General features: G+C 50.7%; 3 protein-coding genes across 11 annotated transcripts in view; all 3 read right to left on the bottom strand.

Annotated features, from left to right (window-relative positions):
* The window catches only part of SCARF1 (scavenger receptor class F member 1), an 11,985-nt gene extending 9,002 nt beyond the window's left edge, over positions 1 to 2,983 (bottom strand). For both annotated transcript variants that reach the window (XM_023762828.1, XM_023762830.1), the window contains exons 1-4: positions 2,600 to 2,983; positions 2,239 to 2,300; positions 1,899 to 2,000; positions 17 to 528 (exon numbers count right to left, since the gene is read on the bottom strand). In XM_023762828.1, the coding sequence (XP_023618596.1) occupies positions 17 to 528; positions 1,899 to 2,000; positions 2,239 to 2,300; positions 2,600 to 2,826 (903 nt within the window). In that variant the 5' untranslated portion in view covers positions 2,827 to 2,983. The remainder of the gene's footprint in view (positions 1 to 16; positions 529 to 1,898; positions 2,001 to 2,238; positions 2,301 to 2,599) is intronic.
* Positions 2,984 to 3,126: 143 nt separating this feature from the next.
* On the bottom strand, positions 3,127 to 7,789 carry RILP (Rab interacting lysosomal protein). 6 transcript variants are annotated; one of them, XM_006099182.3, is made up of 8 exons: positions 7,371 to 7,756; positions 7,205 to 7,298; positions 7,021 to 7,127; positions 6,676 to 6,933; positions 6,006 to 6,151; positions 5,510 to 5,632; positions 3,864 to 3,947; positions 3,127 to 3,610 (listed from the first exon to the last, which is right to left on the bottom strand). In XM_006099182.3, the coding sequence occupies exons 1-8, from the start codon at positions 7,596 to 7,598 to the stop codon at positions 3,484 to 3,486; spliced, it is 1,167 nt and encodes a 388-aa protein (XP_006099244.2). In that variant the 5' UTR covers positions 7,599 to 7,756; the 3' UTR covers positions 3,127 to 3,483. The 6 variants fall into 6 exon arrangements, with proteins under 6 accessions (XP_006099244.2, XP_023618593.1, XP_014320205.1 ...); XM_023762825.1 differs by having other exon boundaries at positions 6,676 to 6,927; positions 7,205 to 7,764; XM_014464719.2 differs by having other exon boundaries at positions 7,205 to 7,760.
* A 540-nt stretch (positions 7,790 to 8,329) lies between these two features.
* The window catches only part of PRPF8 (pre-mRNA processing factor 8), a 29,350-nt gene continuing 14,617 nt past the window's right edge, over positions 8,330 to 23,062 (bottom strand). For 2 of the 3 annotated variants that reach the window (XM_006099181.2, XM_023762841.1), the window contains 19 exons: positions 18,781 to 19,028; positions 18,499 to 18,678; positions 18,179 to 18,314; positions 17,903 to 18,072; positions 17,610 to 17,739; positions 17,344 to 17,490; positions 16,989 to 17,149; positions 16,510 to 16,701; positions 16,011 to 16,248; positions 15,532 to 15,660; positions 13,410 to 13,523; positions 13,154 to 13,327; positions 12,679 to 12,872; positions 11,456 to 11,695; positions 11,218 to 11,359; positions 9,632 to 9,772; positions 9,374 to 9,513; positions 9,071 to 9,273; positions 8,330 to 8,683 (listed from right to left, as the gene is read on the bottom strand). In XM_006099181.2, coding sequence (XP_006099243.1) covers positions 8,529 to 8,683; positions 9,071 to 9,273; positions 9,374 to 9,513; positions 9,632 to 9,772; positions 11,218 to 11,359; positions 11,456 to 11,695; positions 12,679 to 12,872; positions 13,154 to 13,327; positions 13,410 to 13,523; positions 15,532 to 15,660; positions 16,011 to 16,248; positions 16,510 to 16,701; positions 16,989 to 17,149; positions 17,344 to 17,490; positions 17,610 to 17,739; positions 17,903 to 18,072; positions 18,179 to 18,314; positions 18,499 to 18,678; positions 18,781 to 19,028 — 3,234 coding nt within the window. In that variant the 3' untranslated portion in view covers positions 8,330 to 8,528. Of the gene's footprint in view, positions 8,684 to 9,070; positions 9,274 to 9,373; positions 9,514 to 9,631; positions 9,773 to 11,213; positions 11,360 to 11,455; positions 11,696 to 12,678; positions 12,873 to 13,153; positions 13,328 to 13,409; positions 13,524 to 15,531; positions 15,661 to 16,010; positions 16,249 to 16,509; positions 16,702 to 16,988; positions 17,150 to 17,343; positions 17,491 to 17,609; positions 17,740 to 17,902; positions 18,073 to 18,178; positions 18,315 to 18,498; positions 18,679 to 18,780; positions 19,029 to 23,062 lie in introns of those variants that run through there. The other variant, XR_002831748.1, reaches the window with a different exon arrangement.

The raw sequence follows: 23,062 nt of genomic DNA, 5'->3' as shown, positions 1-23,062 counted from the left end.
CCTGTGGCTGCACTGCGCCCCGTAGAAGGCCCGCGGGGCAGGGCAGCTCGCAGCGCAGGCCGTGGAAGCCGGGCGGGCAGGCGCACTGGCCGGAGTCCGCGCTGCAGCGGCCGCGCAGGCACTCGCACCGCTGCCGGCACTCGGGGCCCCACCAGCCCGGCCGGCAGGCGCAGCGCCCCGACTCCTTCGCGCACGGTGAGCCGTGGCAATTGCAGCGGAAGCTGCAGCGGCGGCCCCACCAGCCCACCTCGCACAGGCAGTTGCCCGTGGCCTGGTCACAGCGGGCTGCCACTGGGTTGCACTGGCACCGGTGGTGGCACTTGGTCGACCACCAGCCCGCGTCGCAGTGGCACGCGCCGGTCTTCGGGTCGCAGCGCCCGTGTGGGCTGCAGGTGCACTCGAACTCGCAGCGGCTACCCCAGCGGTTGGCTTGGCAGCGGCACACACCGGTGTCCGGCTCGCACTGGCCATGGGGGTGGCAGGCACAGCTCTCCCGGCAGTCGGGGCCCCAGTACTGGCCCGGGCAGCCTTGGGGCAGGAAAGGGAAGGGTGGGGAGAGACGGAAGGGGTCAGCGGGCTCAGGCCTCGGACAAATGCAGGCTCTGGACCCCCTCCCAGAACAAAGGAGGGGGCTGGGCCCATCCTCCAAGAGCCAGGAACCGACCCTGGGAACACGTGGCATCATATCCTCCTGGGGCAAAGCTCACTTCCTGCCCCGGACTCTGAACTACAGAACTCCTTAGCGGTGACCCAGCCTCCCATGTCACATTCTAGAACACACTAAAGATCCTGAGAGGGAAAGGGGCTTTGCCCAGAGCACACAGAAGTGTGTGTGTGTGCCCTAGCCGGTTTGGCTCAGTGAGTAGAGCGTCGGCCTGCGGACTGAAGGGTCCCGGGTTCGATTCTGACCAGGGGCACATGCCTGGGTTGCGGGCTCAATCTCCAGTGTGGGGCGTGCCAGGAGGCAGCCAATCAATGATTCTCTCTCATCATTGATGTTTCTATCTCTCTCTCCCTCTCCCTTCCTCTCTGAAATCAATAAAAATATATATTTTTTTAAAAAAAAAGCCAAGACCGGTTTAGCTCAGTGGATAGAGCGTCGGTCTGCGGACTGAAGGGTCCCAGGTTCGATTCCGGTCAAGGGCATGTACCTTGGTTGCGGGCACATCCCCAGTAGGAGGTGTGCAGGAGGCGGCTGGTCGATGTTTCTCTCTCATCGATGTTTCTGACTCTCTCTCTCCCTTTCTCTCTGTAAAAAATCAATAAAAATATATTTAAAAAAAAAAAAAAAAAGAAGTGTGTGTGTGTGCGCGCGGAGGGGGGCGGGGGGCAGGGGAGGCTTCATCCATGCCCCCTCCTCCCTCTCATTGGGTCCTCCACTGGGCTGACAGCTGGGTGTGGCAGGCCTGGGTGCTGCCATCAGGGTCGCAGGAGAAGCCCATTTCCTCCCGTGTCTCCTCTCCACCCTGATTCCTGAATCCTGATGGCTGCCCCTGGCTGTCCTGTTCCCATCCATGCCCTTTTTTTCTGCCAGAGAGGACAGACAACCTGGCCAGGGCCCTCCTTCCACCCTCCATGCATGTTCAGGTATACGTGGGGGAGACTGAGAATGCATCCATTTTGCAATGAACAGGAACCACCAGTACCCTTTCTCAGTTGAAAGGTGAAGGGCCCAGAACTGCAGCTGTGAATAGGGCTCTGAGGATCTGGGCAAAATCCAGATGACTCAGGGCATCTCCCAGGAGCGTCACTTCCTGTCCCTGGGCCTCAATTTCCTCAGTGAAGACTGGAGAGGTTCTGGCCCTGCTGTTCCAAGATGTCGGTCCTACCTGCTTTGCCTCCCCGCTCTCCTAGCTCTGCCCAGCAAGGTCATCCCCCAGGCGTGACTTAGGACTCACGGGAGTTGCACTGGGCCCCGAAGAATCCAGGTTTGCATCGACAGAGGCCTGGCTTCACGCATACTTCGTCTTCCCGGCAGGCATCGGGCCCCTCACAGATGGCTGAAAAACACCCACCGAGGTCAGAAGGACTGGGGCTTGACCAGGGGACACTCAGCCCCCTCACTGGCTCCCGGTTCCTTGACCCTCAAGAGCTGTTCCCTCGGGGTTGGGTGTGTGTGTCATAGGACGGACGCTAGCTCCAGGGCTCAGGAGGGGAAATCAGCCCCCAGAAGGGTAGGAAGGTCACTGAGCTGTGTCCTCCCTTCTCTTGGTGTGGGGGTTGGTCCTGGCTACTCACCAATGGTGCATTCTCGATCCTTCTGCCTCCAGCCTGGGCAGCACTGGAGCTCAGCAGAGGGGCTGCGGGGCAGAGAGGGGTCAGCGGAGGGGGGTTAGGAAGGGTGGATCACTGCCTCTGGCTGAGATGTGGGAGGCTGCCTCAGCCCCATCAGGTAGGCCTGGCCGAGTCACAGCCCACTGACCCCAACCCCTTCCCTCTCCTTCTCTGGCCTTCCCACCATCTGTCCTGACGATCCACCACCCTCCAGGCTGTCCCCAAGCCTCCCTCCCTTCAGCCCCATGATCTCTTCCCTCACTACCCGCCCCAAGCCTCAGCACCAGTTCAGCTACCGCCCCCCTCAGCCTCCCACAAGAGCCACCTGTTGTCCATGCAGACGTGCCGCCCATTAGGGTCCAGCTCAGACCCCTCAGTCCTCTGAGTCCAGAGCAGTAGCAGGGGGAGCAGCAGCCGCAGGCCCATGGCGGCCAGCGCAGTGAGAGGGTTTGAGTGAGCCTGGCCCCCACAGCTCCAACCCCCTCCCGGTTTCCTCCCAAGGCTTTTCCTGAGGAAACCAGGCCCAGGGGGCGGTGGTGGGCGGGCTGCCATGAGGCACCTCCCTGAGGGTGTGCAGGCCCAATCACTAGTGCCGAGTGGGGCCTGAAGGGGCTGGTTTCAGTCTGGAGGGGGCAGGAAGATGAAACTGGAAGTCCTGGGATATTGGGGGCAGGCGAGGGAGTGGGGTGAGGGGGAGCCAGAGTTTTCCATTAGGTCATACTTCCCAGCTGGGAGAAGCCTCCCCACCCAGTGACGACCGGGGAAACCCTGAGACAGCCTCAGCCTGCCTTCACCCCTGGCAAAGCAGGGCGGGAAGCGGGGGCCGACCACTGACAGACAGACGTGGAACAGTTTGTGGATATCACGGGCAGTTCCTTTATTACATTAGCTTAGGCCATCTGTGCAAATCTCTGGGAGGTAGGTAGTCAGCTCTCCAGTTCATGGATGGGGAAACTGAGACTCAGAGAGGAAGCACTTTTATCTGACCCAGGAGGCTTCACTCCGAGATCTAGGAAAGGAAGGTAGGCTGGACTCCCAGTCGTGCCCTGGCTCAGGCCAAGACTGGGAAAGAGCCTGGGAGGGCAGGGCAGGAGGGAGCCCTGTCCTCATTTGAGGTCACATCCACCCACAGTCAGACTCCAAGGTCAGGCGCCTGGGGCACCTGAGACCCCGAGACAAAGATGTTCATCGAGAGCAAAGCAGGGCCGGTCAGGGGCTGCCCATAGGCTCCACGTGGGATTGCTGTGGGGCCTCCTCTTCCCCTCGCTCGCTGGGAGCTGTGCTGCTGGTCTTGGCTTCAAGGGCCTCTGCTTCACCTCGATAACACTGGCCAAAGCTGGGGGGAGAACCCAGAGGTACTTTGAGCCCGGGTGCCAGAGAGATCAAGGATATGGGCTGAGGACGGGGATGGTGAGAACGGGGGATACAGTAAGAAGAAAGGGCAGCAGGAGGTGAAAGGGCCAGGGTCAGAGAAGCAGGAAGGGAGGGGCGCGCTTAGAGCTCAGGACAGCAGGGTGGGCATCAGGGGAGTAGGAAAGGGGATGCTGAAAAGAACCAAGGTGGGGTCTCTTCCTCTCCCCACAACATACAAACTCTGTATTCTGGACTCAGGGGGTGGGGGGTGGTCTTCCTTATCGCTGGAGAGCAGGAGCCATGAGCCATCCTCATCGTCACTGAGGCAGAGGAGAGAGGAAAGAGGTGAGGGTCATTTATCAAGGCCAGGAGGGACAATGGGAGTGCAGCTATGGTCAGCCTTCTGTGTGGCCCCCAGGAGCAAGCAGGGGAAAACAGGGTGACAACAGGGCCCCCAAAGCTGGAGAGGGGACACTGGGGAGATGAAGGACATCTTGAGACTTTTATTTTATAGGCAGATGGACAGCAGACCTCTGACAAGGCTTCAGCTATAGTCTTTATTTTTTACTTACTAGATTACTGATTTATTATAAAAGGTTATAACTCAGTAATAGCCAGATGGAAGAAGCATCCTTCCACCCTGCTGTCCTGAGCTCTCAGGGGCAAGGTATGGGGAAAGGGCACAGGGCTGCCATGCCCGCTGCAGGCCCGCCATGAGTCCTGCATCTCCATGTGTCCACCAGCCCGGAAGCTCTTTGAACCCAGGCCTTTTGGCTTTCTATGAAGGTCTCTACAGCTACCGTCTCACTCCTCTGAGATACAGCCAGCAGATACAGCCAGGACAGGGACCCGAAGAATGAATGTGGAGAAACAGCATTAGCAGGATTCTTCAGCAGGATGCGCAGCAAGCATGGCAAGTGGGAGCAGAGCGATCCAGAGAGAAGGGTGGCAGGCTCAGGAATGCAGGCTCAAGGGGTGACCAGGCCAGATCAGCTAGCCCAAGGGGTGACCAAAGCAGAATGGGATGTTGAGCAGGGCAGGCCAGATAGTAGGCTCAAGGGGTGACCAGGCCAGATCAGCAAGCCCAAGGGGTGACCAAAGCAGAATGGCATGTTCAGCAGGGCAGGCCAGATAGTAGGCTCAGGCCAGAGTAGCAGACTCTGCAGGGCAGGCTGGGTCAGCAAGCTAAACAGGGTGACCAGAATAGGTCAGCAGACTTAGGAGGTGGCTGGGCAGGCTCAGGGGTGACCAAGACCAGACTAGATCAGTTAGTAGGCTCAAGGAGTAATCAGGCCGGAGTGGCAAGCTCATCAGGGCAGGCAGGACAGCAGGCTCAAGGAGTGACCAGTCCAGAGTGGCAAGCTCAGCAGGGCAGGCTGGACAGCAGGCTCAGGGGGTGACCCGGCCAGGTTAGCAGGTTCAAGAGTGACTAGACTAGCCTGGCCGGATGTGGCTCAGTCGTTGAGTGTCGACCTGTGAACTAGGAGGTCACGGTCAGGGAACATGCCTGGGTTACGGGCTCATTCCCTAGTGAGGGACATGCAGGAGGCAGTCGATCGATGATTCTTTCTCAACATTGATGTTTCTATCTCTCTCTCCCTCTCCCTTCCTCTCTGAAATCAATAAAAATATATTACCAAAAAAAAAGTGACTAGAGTGTTAGGTTCAAGGGGTGATGAGGCTGGGATGATAGGTTCAGTCTGAGACAAAAAGACTCAAAAGATGATCAGGCTGGGTCAGCAAGCTCAATAGGGTGACCAGAATAGGTCAGCAGACTTAGGAGGTGACTAGACTGGGTTAGAGCGTGACCAGGCTGGGTTATCAGGCTCAACAGAACGAGGGAGGGAGGGCTAGCTCAGTGAGAATGAAGGCAGGGACTTACCTGCTCTCTGCTTCCTCTGGGGTCCCTAACATCTTCGCCTTGATCTTCTTCCGCTGCTTCCTGACAGCCACCTTCATGGCTTCCAGGAGAAGCCCAGGTACCCTGCGGTCTGTGAGCAGCTCCCTACAGAGGAGGAGAAAGGGCAGGGGAAAAGTGATGGGGATACCAAAAGTAAGTCTCACACCGAAGTACCCTTTTTTGAAACACTTTGCCTAATACCCCTCAAACTTTAGCTTAGGTGTCACACCTCCTAGGAATACTTCTCTGACTGCTGCTGTGGCTGCTGTGCCCCTCTGCACTCCCCTTCCCGCATTTGGTTGGAGTTCCAGGAAGGCAGGGGCTGTGTGATTCATGTCCTCCCAGTGCCCAGCACAGTGCCTGGCATATGTCACTGTTTATATACCAATGAGCCAAAGAATGAGGCAGGTGACCCCAGCCCCAGGAACAGGTGTGACTGGAGCCCCTCCCCTGCCCAGCTCCTGCCCAGCGCCCTCACCGCTGGAAGTAGGCCAACTCCTCCTTCAGCAGGAACACGTTGGCTTTGAGCTCATTCCGCTCCTGGAGGATCTGCTGAAGCTCCTCTCGACTGAAGCCGCACTGCCCTACGTTGGAGGGACACTGTTCTTCCTGCGGGGCATCCGCCTGCGCAAGGGAAGGCAAGGCTTGGTCAGAGGGGGGCCTGGGCTGGCGCCTCTCTGCCCCTGGGTCATCACGGTAATTCTGGAGCAGTGGTTCTCAACCTTGGCTGCACATTAGAATCACCTGGGAATCTTTTTTAAATCCTGATTTCTGGGCCTCATCCTCCGGAAATTCTGCTTCTTTGTTACTAAGGTTGTGGCCCCCACCCCATAACAAGGAGACAGAATTTCCGGAGGATGAGGCCCAGAAATCAGGATTTTAAAAGATTCCCAGGTGATTCTAATGTGCAGCCAAGGCTGAGAACCACTGTTCTAGAGGGAATGCTGGCAGGGAGACTGGGGAGGCAAGGGGCACCACAACAACGTCAGACCAGTGCTCTAGATGAGAGAGGGACAGAGGCCGGCTGGGGGGACATACTTGTGTGCCACCTTCCAACGTCCCGTTGGACCTGCCACGCAGCACAGCACACTTCCCAAGTGCCCACCCTTGTGAGGATTGGGAAGGGTCCCTGACCAGCGGGCACTCACGGGGTCCTCAGGGGTCCCCGGGCCTCCTGGTTCTGCGGTCGCCAGCTCGGGCTCCTGCCTCTGTGCGCACCCAGGACCCCCGGCCAGGTTCCGTGCCTGATCCTGATCCTGATCCCGAGCCAACTCCAAGACACCTGCACGCCGCAGCTCCCGCTCGCTCTCGCGGTCCCGTGCGGCTCGAAGCTGGGTTTGCACCGCGGCCAGCTTGTGCCGCAACTCTGCATTCACCAGCAGGAGGCGCTGCAGCTGCTCCTGCAACTGGGGGCGGAGCACGCGGTAGGGCCGGTGGGCAGGGCGCCGAGGGAGCCCCGCCCCGCCCCGCGCCGCAGCCTCTCCCGCCCTCACCGCCTCGGTCTCCTGGCTGCGCTGCTGCAGGTCCCGGTTGTGCGCCCGGAGCTCGTCCCGCTGTCGGTCGGTCACTTCCTTGAGCTGCCGCAGCAGAGCACGCTCCTCTGAGGAAGGGTGGTGCTTAGCGGCGGCCCGGGAGGCGGTCTCGGCGCGGCCCGCCCCCGCCCTGGCCCGCACTCACCCTGCGGCCCGCAGCGCAGCTCTCTGCGGAGGTGCTCGTTCTCGTCCCGCAGCCGCCGCAGCTCCAGCTCGGCCTGCTGCGCCGACACCTGCAGCTGGGAGTCCGGGCTCTCAGGGTTAGGCCCCCGGCGACCCCGCGGGTGGCAGAGGGAGGGGCAGTGACTCACCGAGTCGGGGGCGGGCCCCACGGCAGCCTTTTCCAGGAGCTCCAGCGCCCGCACCACGAGCGGCACGAGTCCCGCGGCCGCCTCAGGCCCGAAGCGGCGCGCCAGCTCCTGCAGCTCGGTGCCCAGGGCCCCCGCTAGATGGTACACGAGCTCTGCGGCCGTCTCAGCCCCCGTGGCCACTCGAGGCCTCCAGCCATGCTCCCCAGGCGCCGCCCTCCTGGGCTCCATGTCCCCCGAAGGCCAAGGGCTGCGACAGTCACCGCCCCCAACCCTAACTGGGGCAGGAAAAGCCAAACAGCTCCCGCCCAGGAAACAGTTCAGCGCAGGAGAGGGTGGGGTAGAAGCGACTGGGGAGGAGCAATTAAAGAAAACAGCGTGGGGGAAGGAGACGGTGCCCTGGGCCCCCTGGGCCCTGTCCGGTTCAAGTCCCCAAGGTCACAGGAAGCAGGACAGCCAGCCTCCAGCCAGGCGTCCAAGAGGTGAGGCTCAGGGCTGTAAGTGGTCACTTTGTCCAGCCCTCCCCAGTGCCCAGGCCAGGCTCCACCCCTGTGCCTGGAGTCACGGGGCCCCACTGGGCTGCCAACCACACAGGGCAAGAGGTGAGTCGCTGGGCTGTCACTGGCCTCAGCCAGAGCGCCAACTGTCCAGGCATGTGCCTGTGCCCTGACCAGGAGTGACATAAAGCTTAAGGGGCCAGGCTGGCACATAGCTGCAGAGAACAAGTCACAAGCTTCCTGGCTCAGGAAATGGCAACTGCTCCGAGGGATGATTTGCAAGTATTTTGGAGCAAAATTGGCAAATGTGGTCAAGGTGGTAGGAGTGTGAAAGCCCAACCCCCATGTCAGTTCCCAGTGTCTACTGGATATTTAGCCCCACAAGCCCTGAGGGGTCCTCCTTTCCCCTCACCTGCCAATCCTACACCCAGAATTTGAGCTCAGAGGGGGAAAACACTCAAAAACTCCAATTTATACAAAATTTATTATACTGTTCAGGATTACAGGTCACCAGGAGTCAACAACACAACAAGCACAAAATAGAGGAAAAAGGGGCCAAGCTGATGAATGTCACCAGCTAGTCTGTGGGAGGTGGGGCGGGGGGTGGGGGGGCCCTAAAAATCTCCAGCCTTTGGGGAGTCTGAAGCAGGAGGTGAGGACACAACTAGGCGTAGAGGTCCTCTCGGTCCGCAGAGTAGACCTCCCCCTCCTGCAGGAGCGCGAAGTTGAGGAAGTGGGACGGCCTGTGCACCTCGTGGTAGAACTCTTTGGGGTTTGCCAGCTGCAGCTCATACTTCATGTTGGGATCATGCCGTACACCTTGGGGTAGATAAAAACGTCCAATATTAACAAGGTCCACCTATCTCACCCAGCTGGGGCCCCTGGGCCATCTCCAAACCAGAGTCAGGCCCCAAGTGCTAAGGATGAGGGCCTAACCCAGTGATGGCGGACCTTTTGAGCTCGGCGTGTCAGCATTTTGGAAAACCCTAACTTAACTCTGGTGCCGTGTCACATAGAGAAATTTTTTGATATTTGCAACCATAGTAAAACAAAGACTTATATTTTTGATATTTATTTTATATATTTAAATGCCATTTAACAAAAATCAACCAAAAAAATGAGTTTGCGTGTCACCTCTGACATGCCTGTCATAGGTTTGCCATCACTGGCCTAACCCCAGCCCCTTCCCTGAGCTTCCCCACTTACCCATAAAGTTGTAGTTCCATGAGGACTGGGCAGGGACCATAAAGAAGCCGAGGAAGCGGTCTGACAGCAGCATCTGGACCCTCTCATAGTGCGAAGGTAGGTAGCCCTTGGGGTTGTTGCCCTTGTCTGTGTTCTGGCGGCCCCATTCATAGCCACTGGGGGTCAGCTTGTAGGCTGTCAGTGTGCAGGAGCCTGGTGTGAAGCTGAAAGAGGGATGAGGATCAAGTCAGAGCTTAGGCCACCATTCTGGTCCTGGCCTGCAATGCTGGCCCATTCATACTTTCCATGGGAGCTCAAGCCCACCTGCAGGTGATGATGATGGTTTTCTCGCCATCCCAAGATGGGTTGTCAGCCATGATCTTGGCATGGGTGGTGACATCCTGGGGCGATAGCTGGGGGGACTCATTGGGCTGAGTGTGGATCCAACCTAAGGGTTCCATCTCCTATAGGCAAAGAGCAGTAAAAGACGATTTAAAGCCCTATCTGCAGACAGGAATCCCACTCAGGAAGGTAAGGTCTGCCTTCCCTCCCCAACCCTCGCAGCAGAAAACCCCCATTGACCTTGAGATACTCATGCTGGGGCAGCTGGTTAGGCAGGTGCACAGTCTGGTGGGTACCCCACTGTGGTACCATCACGATGCAGCGGATTTCCTTCACCTGGGGGTTATCTGGTGGGCTAACCCCATACAGGTATCCTGCAATCTGGAGACAAGGGGATCAAGAATCAAAATGATTCTTAGTACCAGCCTAGACCTGCGCTTTTAGCCATTTCCTTCCCTTCCTTAAGAACAAATTTCTCAAAATGTGGTCAGAATCTATCACATCAGAATCACCTGAGACCCGGCTGGTGCTTCTCAGTGGTTGAATGTCGACCTATGAACCAGGTCACGTTTGATTCCTGGTCAAGGGCACATGCCCAAGTTTCGGGCTCAATCCCCAGTGAGAGGCATGCAGGAGGCAGCCAACTGATTGATTAGTCTATCATTGATGTTTCTATCTCTTCCTCTCCCTCTCCCTTCCTCTTTGAAATAAAAAAAACGTGTTTGCTTGTTGTTAAAAAAAAGAATCACCTGGGTGCTTGGTCACAACATTAAACATGGACCTTATCTCAAAATGACCACATCAGAATCTCCTGAGTGGGGTCCAGGAATCTGCACTGCTTCCCAGTTGATTATCTAAGTATAGTATCTATAAACAAATGAAAACTTCTTCAAAACCAGTAATAGGTGGTATTTTAAGTTTTACAAAGTTAAGAGGACCTGTGTTCCTATAAATCACCCACACAGAATATTAACAAACTTTTCAAATTCACCAAACAGGCCATAAATGGTGTTTTACAACACTTGAATTTCCCTATTTACTAGTAAAGGTGAGCATTTTTTCATATTATATTTGCCACCTGTAGTTCCTTTTCTGAACTACATCTGTAATCTTTGCCCAATCTTCTATAGTTATCTTTTTTTAAAAAATCAACTTCTGAGAATTCCCTATTCTAGATCTTAATCTATTATATCTATGGTTATGCAAATAATTTTTGTTTTTAGGGTATCTGTTGTGGTACCCTTTGACAGACACACAAGTTATTCATTTTGACTGGTTTTGTGCTTTGTGTCTTATTTAGAGGGCTATCCCAAAACTAATAAATGTTTTCCTCTAATATTATACAGTTTAGTATTTTAAATAGATATTTATTCCACCTGAATTTTATTTTTGTAAGTGGTGTGAAGTAGGGATCTAGATTACTTTTTCTGATTGCTTCAATATCATAAGGCATCCTTAATCCTAGACTTGATATACCATATTTATTATATGCACATGAATGTTTCTGTGTAGGTGCTATTCTCTTAATTGCCATAACTTTATGTTTTGATATCTGGTGGGGGTCAAAACCCTCCTTACTGGAGTTCGACCAGGGGGCGGGGTGGCCCGCCAACCGCCCCCCCTCCCCAGGTCACATCAGCCTGATTTGTGCGGGGCGGGCCAGGCTGGACCCCACCCATGCACAAATTCGTGCACCGGGCCTCTAGTCCTTGTATATTTACTTTTCCATGAATCTTGAAACCTCAAGTTCCAGGAAACCTTAGGTGAGTTGTAGATACATAAAATGTTTGGCTAACACCGTGGCCCAGCTGAGCACACTTACTCACTTGGGCCCGAAGGTCAGATATGCAGATGAACTTCTTAAGCACATTCTTGGGAAGGATATAGGTGTAACCAGTCTCCTTGATGTCATCAGATGAAACATAGATGTGATTGGTCCGTAGGTGCAGGTTGGCAGCAGAGATGGCCCTAAAAACAGGTAGGAATGTCAGCATTTCTCAACCCAAGCACTGTAGGTAGCCCAGCAGGCCCTTCCATCCCTACCCCTTTGGCCCCTTACAGTACCTGACCCTCCATTCAGTTTTTGATGAGAAAGTCTGGGTCTCATAGTTGCTGGTGGTGGAGGTGATGATCTCATCCCCGTGCTTGTTAACAGTACGAGTCTGTGTTGCCGTCAGCTGTGACTGTTCCTTGGTCTGCTTCTCAATCTCAGCTATCTGCTGCCGCTGCTGTGACGGTGCAGAGATCTCCATACCCAGGATGATGTCTCGAATCTCTGACTGTGTCAGTGAGGCCACATTCACACTGAAGGGACAGTGTGGGTCACACAAGGGTCCCTTCCCCTCGGTCACTTATGCCTCAATGGCAAGAATGTAACTGGGGTACAAGGGAACCCATATTATCCCAGACAATCGTCAAGTGACACTTGTAAAGGAAGTGTGAAGTGCAGATGTACTAATACATTTGTACTAACATTTGCCACACCCCAGGATGGCCCTGTGCAGGTGCACTTTTCAGCCAGGCTCAAACCTGCTCAGCATCCATACCTCCCATTTTTCCTTGATAAAAAGTGCCCTAGCGCAGGACAATTCTCAAAAACAGAAACCCTGAAACATGTTCTCAGAGCTGGTACTGTCAGTCAACCTAGGGGATACTTGAAAAGCTACAGACACCTTTGGTTCCCACAATTACAGGGAAGGAGAGGGAAGAAAGGTATGTGTGTGCTATTAGCAGTGGTACCTCAGGGCCTGGGATGTTAAAACTTCCTGTAATGCATGGACAGTAAAGAAATGCCCTGCTCAAAATGGCAGTAGTGCCTCCATTGAGAAACAATGCCCAAGGGTCAGAATGAAGCCCCAAAACACAGACTCTTCCTTCACTATCTGAAGACACTGCCTTCCTTTCTTCTATAGGCAATTCCCAGGACAATTCTTGAGAAACACCTGAGGCTAAATGTTTAAAAAACCCAGAAACTGCCCTGGCCAGTTTGCTCAGTGGATAGAGCATCAGCCTGCAGACTGAAGGGTCCCGGATTGGATTCCAGTCAAAGGCACATGCCCAGGTTGCGGACTCCATCCCCAGTGAGGGGTGTGCAGGGGATAGCCAATCAATGATTCCCTTTCATCACTGATATTTCTATCTCTCCCTCTCCCGTCCTCTCTGAAATCAATAAAAATATTTTTAAAAAACCACACACAAAAAAAACCCCAAAACAGAAACCATATACTGTACCACTTATTTCACCCTTTTTGTCTCTTCCATCTGCCTCCCCAGCCCCAATTGCTCACTTGTTTTTCTTGCCGTAGTCGGCCAAGATAAGATCCTTGAGCTGCACCTCCACCTTAATCCATTCCTCGTCAGTCAGAGTGGGCCAGATGTGGTGTGGTTCTGTAATAGTAGTCTTGTCTGGCTTCAGGATCACCTTTGCCCGGTCATTGTTCACATGCAGGGCACGCAGAATCAAGATGAGGCGGGAAAAAGCCTGGAAAGAGATGAGGCAGTGTCGGGGGAGGCCAGACACTTAATGTTCTTTCCTTTCCTTGATCCTATTCTGTCATGGAACCAGGAATTGATTTCAGACTCTAAGGTGCTACCTCCTATCCCCTCACCATGAATCAACTTGATATGCAGAGCAGAGTCTCTGTCCACACGTTGAGAACGGCCCCCTTGAGGGGCCTGTGGTTAAAACCAAGGCACAAGATTTTCTCGTGGCCCCAAACCCACTCCTCTTAAAGTGATCCTCTTCTTGAGGTAGCTTCATACCGTGTAAGATGAGATCGTCTTGAGCCAGTCATCATAGAGGTTAAAGAGAACCATCTGGGGCTCAGTGGCTTTCAGGATGAGGTCCCCAAACTTTTCCACCTTAAGACAAGCCTGGAAGGGCAGTTGGAGCTCTGACCCTTTGATCACGATATTGGGGAAGTCCAGCAAGTGCACCTGAGACAAGATCAAATCCAAGATTAGAAACAGAGCCTGCAGGTCTCAGCCTTCCTTTCTTCTAACCTCACCCACCTCTCACCTCCAGTGGGTCCAGCATGCCCTTTCTGGTGACAATGATCTGCTTAGGCTGCTCCTCCACAGGGAGAGATCGGATCAGGGCAGCCACCTCCTCAGCCGTCTTCCACTTAGCCAACTAAGAAGCAAGGGAAAGAAAGAAAAACTGAGTCTCCACTCTTCCAGGTAAACCAGAAGACTCAATCTTTAAATAATTGAACTGTTTCTTTTTTTAATATATTTTTATTGATTTCAGGGAAGAAGGAAGAGAAACATCAATGATGAGAATCGTTTATCGACTGCCTCCTGCACGCCCCACACTGGGGAATGGCCCACAACCTAGGCCAGGGGTCCTCAAACTACGGCCCGCGGGCCACATGCAAATACCACTTGGAGTGCGGGTGAATTTCCCGCCAAAATATAAGATGGCTCTGTCTTTTGGTTTTGTTCCATCCACCAAAAGGGTGGATTACAAACAAATATTTGGTAATACGCAGTTACAATCGGCCCGAGTTTACACGTTTCCCGCACTCCACCGCAAATCTATATGAACCGAGTTAGACGGCTCCCGCGGAGTACTCGCAATTCACGCGAGCCGACTTAACTCGTTTCCCGCACTCCAAGTGATACAAATATTGTATTTGTTCCCGTTTTGTTTTTTTACTTCAAAATAAGATATGTGCAGTGTGCATAGGAATTTGTTCATAGTTTTTTTTTAAACTATAGTCTGGCCCTCCAACGGTCTGAGGGACAGTGAACTGGCCCCATTTAAAAAGTCTGAGGACCCCTGACCTAGGCATATGCCCTGACTGGGAATCGAACCGTGACCTCTTGGTTCACAGGTAGACGCTCAACCACTGAGCCATGCTAGCTGGGCAAACTATTGAGCACTGTTAGGTACTTCGAAAGTAAAGTAAGAGGTGTCAAATGGCATTGCCCCAAAGGGCTTTTCTACTAGCTGGCTATATAAAACTCATACAAGCTGGCATTTGATTATACTACACTATGTCAGGGACAAAAGAAATTAAGGCTAACGATCATAAAGAGCTGCAGAAAGAGGTCTTAAGGAATGAATAAGACTGATAAACAGAGGAAGAGCAGAGTTCATTCTAGAAAGAAAGATATATGAGCAAAGCCACAAAGGTGAGAGGAACATTAGAGTTTTGTGATACTAGGACCACAGACTAACTGCACGAGGAAACATGCCATAAAGGAAGAGAAACTGTGGCTGGACAAGTTATCGCTCAGCCAGATATCAAGTGTCTAGGAAGCCAAAGAGGAGGTAATTCAGCAAGGAGGGGCAAGCAAAGGCTTTGAGATAAAGAAATTTGGTGAAAGTGACATTTTATTTTTTAAAATCTACTTTTGATTCATTTCAGAGAGGACAGGAGAGGGATAGAGAGAAACATCAATGATGAGAGAGAATTATTGATCGGCTGATGGAGCCTGCAACCTGGGCATGTGCCCTGACTGGGAATCAAACCTCCTGGTTCATAGGTCAATGCTCAACCACTGAGCCACTCCAGCCGGGCAGAAAGTGACATTTTAAGAATGCTTGTTGCTGGCTTTCCCTCCAGGAAACATGCCCACGCCATTCCCTTCCCCCTCTTCTTTCCCTACAGGCACTTATTTCCTAAACTCCAAGGGACCCCATGAGACTTGCAACCAGGGGAGCAATGGGCAGCGGCAGTTCATCCCAGGCTAACCCTCTGAACCTGTCTCCAGGCCCCTTTCCTCTGACTCCCCCAGGAGCCAAAGCAGCCCCGCCCAGGCTCTCCTGTTGCTTCTATGCCCGTCCTTGCTTCACTATCCTGAGTGTGTTTTTGCTGTGGTCAATAAATTATTGCTTGCTTTTAAGAAAGAAAAGAATGCTTGTTCCCTTTAGAAAGGTAATTTTTGGTAGCTCTGTTCAAGTGAGGTTAGAGGTAGGAGATTCAGAAAGCAGAGCCCAGCTGGCAGGCAATGAAGGACCTCACACACTCTTGGACCTCCTACAGGATACTCCCCAAATTAAGTAATTTGGGGAACAAGTTCAAATGAGATGCCCCCAATCTTTCAGAGAGAAAGATTTTTTCTCACACCCACACACCCACACCCCAAAGATTAAGAGAGAAGTTTCTACAGGCTCTGTCCTTTAACCAACTCACCTGACCCAAACGCTTCTGTCCAGCCCACACAGATGTGTGGATTATCTTGAGAAATAGCTGCCCTGTGCGTGGGTTGAAGATGAAGATGGCCCCATTGATGGGCTTGGTTGTCAAGTTCCCTTCAAAGGTCTAAAGAATGATTACATCAGTTAGTACAGCCTAGAACAGCCGTGGGCAAACTACAGCCCGCTTGAAATGAATAAAACTAAAAAAAAAAAAAAAAAAAAAAAAAGACCGTACCCTTTTATGTAATGATGTTTACTTTGAATTTATATTAGTTCACACAAACACTCCATCCATGCTTTTGTTCTGGCCCTCCGGTCCAGTTTAAGAACCCATTGTGGCCCTCGAGTCAAAAAGTTTGCCCACCCCTGGCCTAGAACCATCCTGCCTTCGTGCCAATATGCACACACTTGCCCGATCACCCCCCATCAGGCATCTAGAGGCCCACACCCTACACTGCTTGTAGCCCTTCTCACCTTGTGAATAGTCACTCTGTAGACGTTAGTGTCATCCACAAACCAAATAATCTGGTTGGAGAAGAGCTCACCATAGTTCTGCGAGGACAGATAGGGCTCAGTGGGCTCAGATGAGTACAGCTGCAGCCCCTTGCGAATCCGTTCACGTAACACATACAAGGCAGGGTTTGCCTTCATGATCTTGGCCATGGCCTGCTGTATGAGAGGCTTGCTGCCTGGGAACCAGTTTCCATAGGCACTGTGAAGGTGGAAGAGGCAAGAAAAAGTTAGACCAGACTGGTAGTGTCAGGAATAAGGCAAACTGCAACTCTACAGAGGAGGAAAAGACGGTTGACCAGGCTAACAAGTGTCTGCTCATATACACAGAGACAGGGAAGAAAGAGTCAGCGACCCAGAGGAGGAAAGAGCCAAACCTCATTGTAGCGGGGCAAACTAAAAAAACACTGTATGTCAAAGTGTGGGGCTGATGGAAAACACATGGTTCTGAGCCCCACCTTACCTGTGCAGGTTATAGGCCAGGTCAATGGCAATGAGCACTCCCGTAGGTGAAGGGTAGATACTCATGTTGTCTGTGGTGTAGTCCAAGAACTTGGCCCGGGCATAGCGCTCAATGTCATGGGAATCATAATCCCCCCAGCGCAACTGGATGTCAATCCAATACTTCTGAGTGGTGGTGCTGTCCATCACATCCCTGAGGGTGGAGAGAGATTAGGAGTCCAGCCAGGAAGCCACTGACACAACCACAAGAACTCTCAATCACTCTATCTAAGTCTTCAAACCAACCCCTCTTGCCAGTTCCAGGTCAGCAAGACTCCCCAGAGAATCAGCAGACTTGGCTGAGGGTGTCCATAGGATCCAGGGAGAGCACTGGTTCCCAGTTAGAAAGAACAGGCAGTGATCATTCTTAAAGTAACACTGCTAGAAGAATAGTGAAACTAAGACTCCTGGATGCCTAGGGCTGGGCCATAAGGCACTTACTTGGAGTCTGCCAGCAGTGAGGGCCGGGAAACATTCCACTTATAGGAGGCAAAGAGCAGGATATCTGCACAGGAAGAGTTCATTTTATAGGACTTTCGGGGGTGGATTGTCTCCTTTTGTACTGTCTCAATTTCCAGTGCATCCAGTTCCTGATCAAACACCTGGAGGCAAAAGTGGAAAGGTTATGAGTGGCTATGGAAGCCCACTTAAGAATAAAGGCTTACAGAACTTAAGATAATGTGGCACCTGGTACCACAATAGAAGTCTCATCCTCAGAGTTTCCAGGGTAGATTTCCTATACCCAAAGAGGTGACCTGACTTTTGATGGCATCCTCTCCCCTCAATTCTAGCCCACCTGACACAAATCCATAACGATGCTCTCATGGATCTTCTGCCACAAGTGAGCTCGGAAGATCTGGATGAGAGAGATCTTCAGTGTGGGGATCTTGCCGTGCATGAAGATACCTGTCAGATCCAGCTGCACCTGAAAGCCGACGTATACCTGACAGGAAAAAGAAAGTTACACTAGAGATCAAGAGACTTTGGTTCTCAAGACATAATTAAGAAAGTACAAACACTTGTTTTTATCTTCTGATCTCCCATGTCTACAATCACACTCACATTGGCTCGGTTGATGGTTGGAGACCACCAGAGGGTGAATCTACGATTGGGAATCTGGTTCAATCCTGATCGCTGAGCATTAGTTAGCTTCTTCCACTTCATAGACTCCTCAAAACCACTTGCCTTCTCCCTGGGAAGCAGAAGAGACCAGGCAAAGTGATGTTGTGCCATCTCCCAGAGTGCTGTTGACCTCCTGGGATGGCTGTTGGAACACATCATAGCAGATCACAGGCACACAAGGGATGAGCTCAAAGAGGTATAATAGGTCACTGTAAGGGGAAGAGAATCCTCACCAGAAAAGCCCCTCCCAGGTTGGAAAGTAAGTGCCCTTGAAGAGTGTGTGTTCCAGAATGCCTTCCACACCACCCAGGGCCTGGATCATATCTGTACGGTAGTTGTTCAGGTTCCAGAGCTTCCCATCATGCCGCTGGTGTGTCCACCAGAAAGGGTTCTGCTTCAAAACCTAGATGGCAAGAAAAGTATGGTCACAATTCTAAGCGCCTACTGTCCATGGATGGCCAAGGAGTCTCCTAATTCAGGGAAACTGTTCCATTATCCCCTCCACGTACCTGGTACTGCTTGAAGTCAGTTCGAACACGCCAGCCCTTATCATAAGCCAATGTGTGCCGGTCCTTCTGGAAGAGGGTGTTGATTCGAGGAATGCCACGATCCCATGAATCTTCTAGATCTTCTAAGGTCAGTCGTCTGCCAAAGAAAAAAGATCAAAGTGAAATGTGCTCATATGAACAGTTAAGCATACCTACTGACCAAGAATAAACAGGGGCAGATTTAGAACCTACTTCCTTGTCTCCATAAAAATATGCCATGCAGAGTTCAAAGGTCATGCCTCCACACCCCACAGGACTGCTATATCCTCCTGGATGCCTACCTGTTCTGAGCAATGGCCTCTTGTCTCTTGAGTGCATATTCAGCCCAGACTCGCTGAGAATCAATAAACTCACTCTCCCATGGCTGTATATAGCGGTACAAGTTGGGAATCAGCTGGTCTTCTTCATGGCTCATTCCTGAACGGAAGTGTGTGATACCTACATCTGTCTGCTTGGACCACCTGTTTTGGGGGACAACCAAGATCAGAGAAAAAATAAAGCCTAAAAGATAAAGAAACACCCCCTTCCTTTAAGGTCTAGCAAGACTTTCAGCCCAGGCCTACCTGAGGTCAGACTGGGGGATGAGCACGTGGCCCATGGAGAGCATGCCGAGCCCACCCAGCTCCTTCGGGGTGTAGAACACAACAGGGGGGAACCGACTTGGCATCTTGGAGTTGAGGCCAATCTTGATCCGTGTCTGGATCTTGTTCTCACACTTCACCAGCAAGTCCAGGAGCTCCTGTGTGTTCACCACAGCCTCCCGAAAGTATGTCATGAGGCCAATAAGAGCTGTGTTCCACTTATTCACAATCTGAAGATAGTGGGAAAGAAATTATAGATGAGCCATTGGTGTGGGGGAAGACACAACAGACTAATTCAGTTAGTTATATTGTCCATAGTTCTCAAGAAAGATTTCAACTTAAGGTCATCAGGGAAGTATATATAAATCAAAATCACTGGGAGATACAACTTAGCACCCATCAGAGTAGCTACAAGATAGGGACAAGTGTTAGTAAGAACGTGGGGAAAATGGAACTCTCATATACTGCTGGTAGGAACATGAAATTATAAAGCCACTTTGAAAAACAGTCTGGCCGTTCCTCAAAAGGTTAAAACAGAGTTACCTTATAACCCAGCAATCCTACTCATAGGTATATGCCCAAGAGAAATGAAAACATATGTCCACACAAAAATGTGTGCACAAATTTCATAGTAGCATTCTTCCTAATACTCAAAAAGTGGGGGGGAAAACCCAAATGCCCATCAATTGACAAATAGATATACAAAATATGGTGTATCCATATGACAGAATATTCAGCTATGAAAAGGACTGAAGTACTAATATATGCTAAAATATGAACCTTATGTGAAAGAGGCCAGACAAAAAAGGTCACATACATTGTATGATTCCACTTATATGAAAAATCCAGAACAGACAAATCCACATAGACAGAAAGTAGACTAGTGGTTGCCAGGGGCTGGGAATAGGAACAATAGGGAGTGAGTGATAATTTCTTTTGGGAGTGATGAAAATGTTCTGGAATTAAACAGTGGTAATACCTGCAAAATATTATGAATATACTGAAAAACCACTCAATTGTAGACTTTATTTTTTTTTTAATATATTTTATTGATTTTTTACAGAGAGGAAGGGAGAGAGACAGAGAGTTAGAAACATCGATGAGAGAGAAGCATCAATCAGCTGCCTCCTGCACACTCCCCACTGGGGATGTGCCTGCCACCAAGGTATATGCCCTTGACCGGAATCGAACCCGGGACCCTTCAGTCCGCAGGCCGACGCTCTATCCACTGAGCCAAACCGGTCAGGGCTCAATTGTAGACTTTAAAAGTGTGAATTTCAGCCCAGCCGGGGTGGCTATGTGGTTGAGCATTGAACTATGAACCAGGAGGTCACAGTTCAATTTTGGTCAGGGCACATGCTTGGGTTGTGGGCTCGATCCCCAATGTGGAGCGTGCAGGAGGCAGCCAATTAATGATTCTCTCTCATCACTGATGTTTCTATCTCTCTCTCCCTCTCCCTTTCTGAAATCAATACAAATATATATTTTTTAAAGTGTGAATTTTATCTTATTAAAAAAAATTAATTGAAGCAATATAAACAATGTTAAAATAAGACCAGAGCCCTGGCTGGTGTGGCTCAGTTCATTGAGCGTTGTCCCATGCACCAAAGGGTTGCTGGTTCGATTCCCTGTTAGGGCACATGCTGCGTTGCAGGCTCGATCCCCAGTGCAGGAGCTGCAGGAGGCAGCTGATTGATGTTCCGCTCTCACATCAATGTTTCTCTTTTTCTCTCTCCCTCTTTCTTCCTCTCTCTCTCTATAATCAATAAAAACAGCCTAGCTGGCATGGCTCTGTGGTTGAGCGTCAACCTATGAAACAGGAGGTCATGGTTTGATTCCCAGTCGGGGCATATGCCTGGGTTGCATGCTCAATCCCAAGTATGGGGTGTGCAGGAGGCAGCTGATCAATGATTCTCTCTCATCATTGATGTTTCCATCTCTCTCTCCCTCTCCCATCCTCCCTGAAATCAATAAAAATATCTTTAAAATAATAAAATCAATAAAAACACCTAATAAAAATAAGACCAAACAGAGTCGTAATCCCAGAGTTGGCAGTGGGAAAAGAAGGGATGAGAAAAAAGTATCAAAAATTAATGGAGAGGCCCTGGCCAGATAACTCAATTGGTTAGTGTCATCCAGATACGACAAGGTTGTGGGCACATACAAGAAGCAACCAATGAATGCATAAATAAGTGGAACAACAGATGGGTGTTTCCCTCTCTCGCTCAAATCAATAAATTTTTAAACATGTTTTTAAATGGAGGGAATAAAAACGAGTGGGATCACAGAAATTGCCTTCCTACTATAAGCAACTAGAAAAGTAAACAAGATACATAAAACAATATTTCTGGGAAACGGGCAAACAGGCAGCACAGACTATGACCCTTGAGAAAAGGGAAACATACAGTGAGCCCCACAACCGCCCCAGCTTACTGCCTAGTGGCAGTTTCCAAGCTGCAGCACAAACATGGAGGGGTAAGAAAAACAGCCCAATAGGCTCACTGAATCGAAGAGACAAAGATTAGAGTTCAGGAGGCCAAAGCAGCTAGAAACTGTGTGAAGAAAAGGAAGATGCACAGAAAGATCTCTGGAGATCCACGAAGGGACTGCCCCAAGTTTCTGACTGAGTCCCAATCTGTATGCAGTAAAACTCCGAGGTCAGTGAAAGAACCACCAAAGAGCAGTAAGCTGAACAAGGCCCACAGCTTCTACAGGCTGAAAACAGTTTGTGTTCCCACCAGCCAGAGTAGAGAGACCTTATTCTACATGGGAACTGGGTAAAGTCCCCAGAAAGTTACCTACTTAACAGTGAAGGTAAAAAAAAAAATATATATATATATATATATATCTCCAGCCCTAGCCAGTTTGGCTCAGTGGATAGAGCACTGGCCTGCAGACCAAAGGGTTCCGGGTTTGATTCTGATCAAGGGCACATACCTTGGTTGCAGGCTTCTCAGCCCAGACCCTGGTAGGGGCTCGTGCAGGAGGCAACCCATCTCTCACATCGATGTTTCTCTCTATATTTCCCTCTCTTCCACTCTCCCAAAAATCAATAGAAAAATATCCTCAGGAGAGGATTAAAAAAAAAAAATCCAGACAACAGGTGCTCTGAATTTGCCATAACCAAACGTAAAAATAAGCTTACAAAGGATCAAACAAATCCACAAATTACTGAACTGCACACCAGAACACAACCCAATACCCTTTAAAGGTATATAACAAAATCCATAAATAACTAAATAAAATTCACAATTTCTGGCATGCATTAAAAAATTACCATGCAGCCCAGCCAGCATGGCTCAGTGGTTGAAGGTCAACCTATGAACCAGGAGGCCACAGTTCGATTCCTAGTGAGAGCACACGCCCGGGTTGCAGGCTCGATCCCCAGTGTGGGGCATGCAGCAGGCAGCCGATCAATGATTCTCTCTCATCATTGATGTTTCTACCTCTCTCCCTCTCCCTTCCTCTCTGAAATCAATAAAAAAAATATTTTAAAAAATTTACCATGCATACAAAGTAGAAATAAATTACCCATAACCAGAAGAAAAATCAATCAACAGAAACAGACTTAGAAACAACAGATGATGGAATTAACAGACAAGGACCTTTAAAACAGCTATCAAAAAAACTTGTGCCCTAGCTGGTTTGGCTCAGTGGATAGAGCATCGGCCCATGGACTAAATGATTGAGGTTTGATTCCAGGTCAAGGGCATGTACCTTGGTTGCAGGCTCAATCCCCAGCCCTGGTTGGGGAGTGTTCAGGAGGCAACCAATAGATGCGTATCTCTCTCACATCAATGTTTGCTTTTCTCTCTCTCCCTCCCTTCTACTCGCTCTAAAAATCAATGGAAAAATATCCTTGGGTGAGGATTAACAAAATAAAACAAAAATCTTGTAATTATGCTTGAGTATATTAAGAAAAACATGAACATAATGAGAGAAACAGAAGATGCTAAAGACTCAAATGGAACTTTTAGAGATAAAAAGTACATTGTCTGCCCTAGCCAGTTTGGCTCAGTGGATAGAGCGTTGGCCTGTGGACTGAAGGGTCCCAAGTTCGATTCTAGTCAAGGGTACATGTCTGGGTTGTGGGCTTGATCCCCACTAGGAGGAGTGCAGGAGTCAGCCGATCAATGATTCTCTCTCATCATTGATATTTATATCTCTTTCTCCCTCTCCCTTCCTCTCTGTAATCAATAAAAATATTTTTTTAAAAAAGGTCTAAAATTGATCATCTAACATTTTACCTTAACAAATCAGAGCC

This window comes from Myotis lucifugus, unplaced genomic scaffold, assembly GCF_000147115.1.
Source record: "Myotis lucifugus unplaced genomic scaffold, Myoluc2.0 scaffold_262, whole genome shotgun sequence".
Classification (NCBI taxonomy): domain Eukaryota; kingdom Metazoa; phylum Chordata; class Mammalia; order Chiroptera; family Vespertilionidae; genus Myotis; species Myotis lucifugus.
This window is presented reverse-complemented; position numbering and strand designations above follow the sequence as displayed.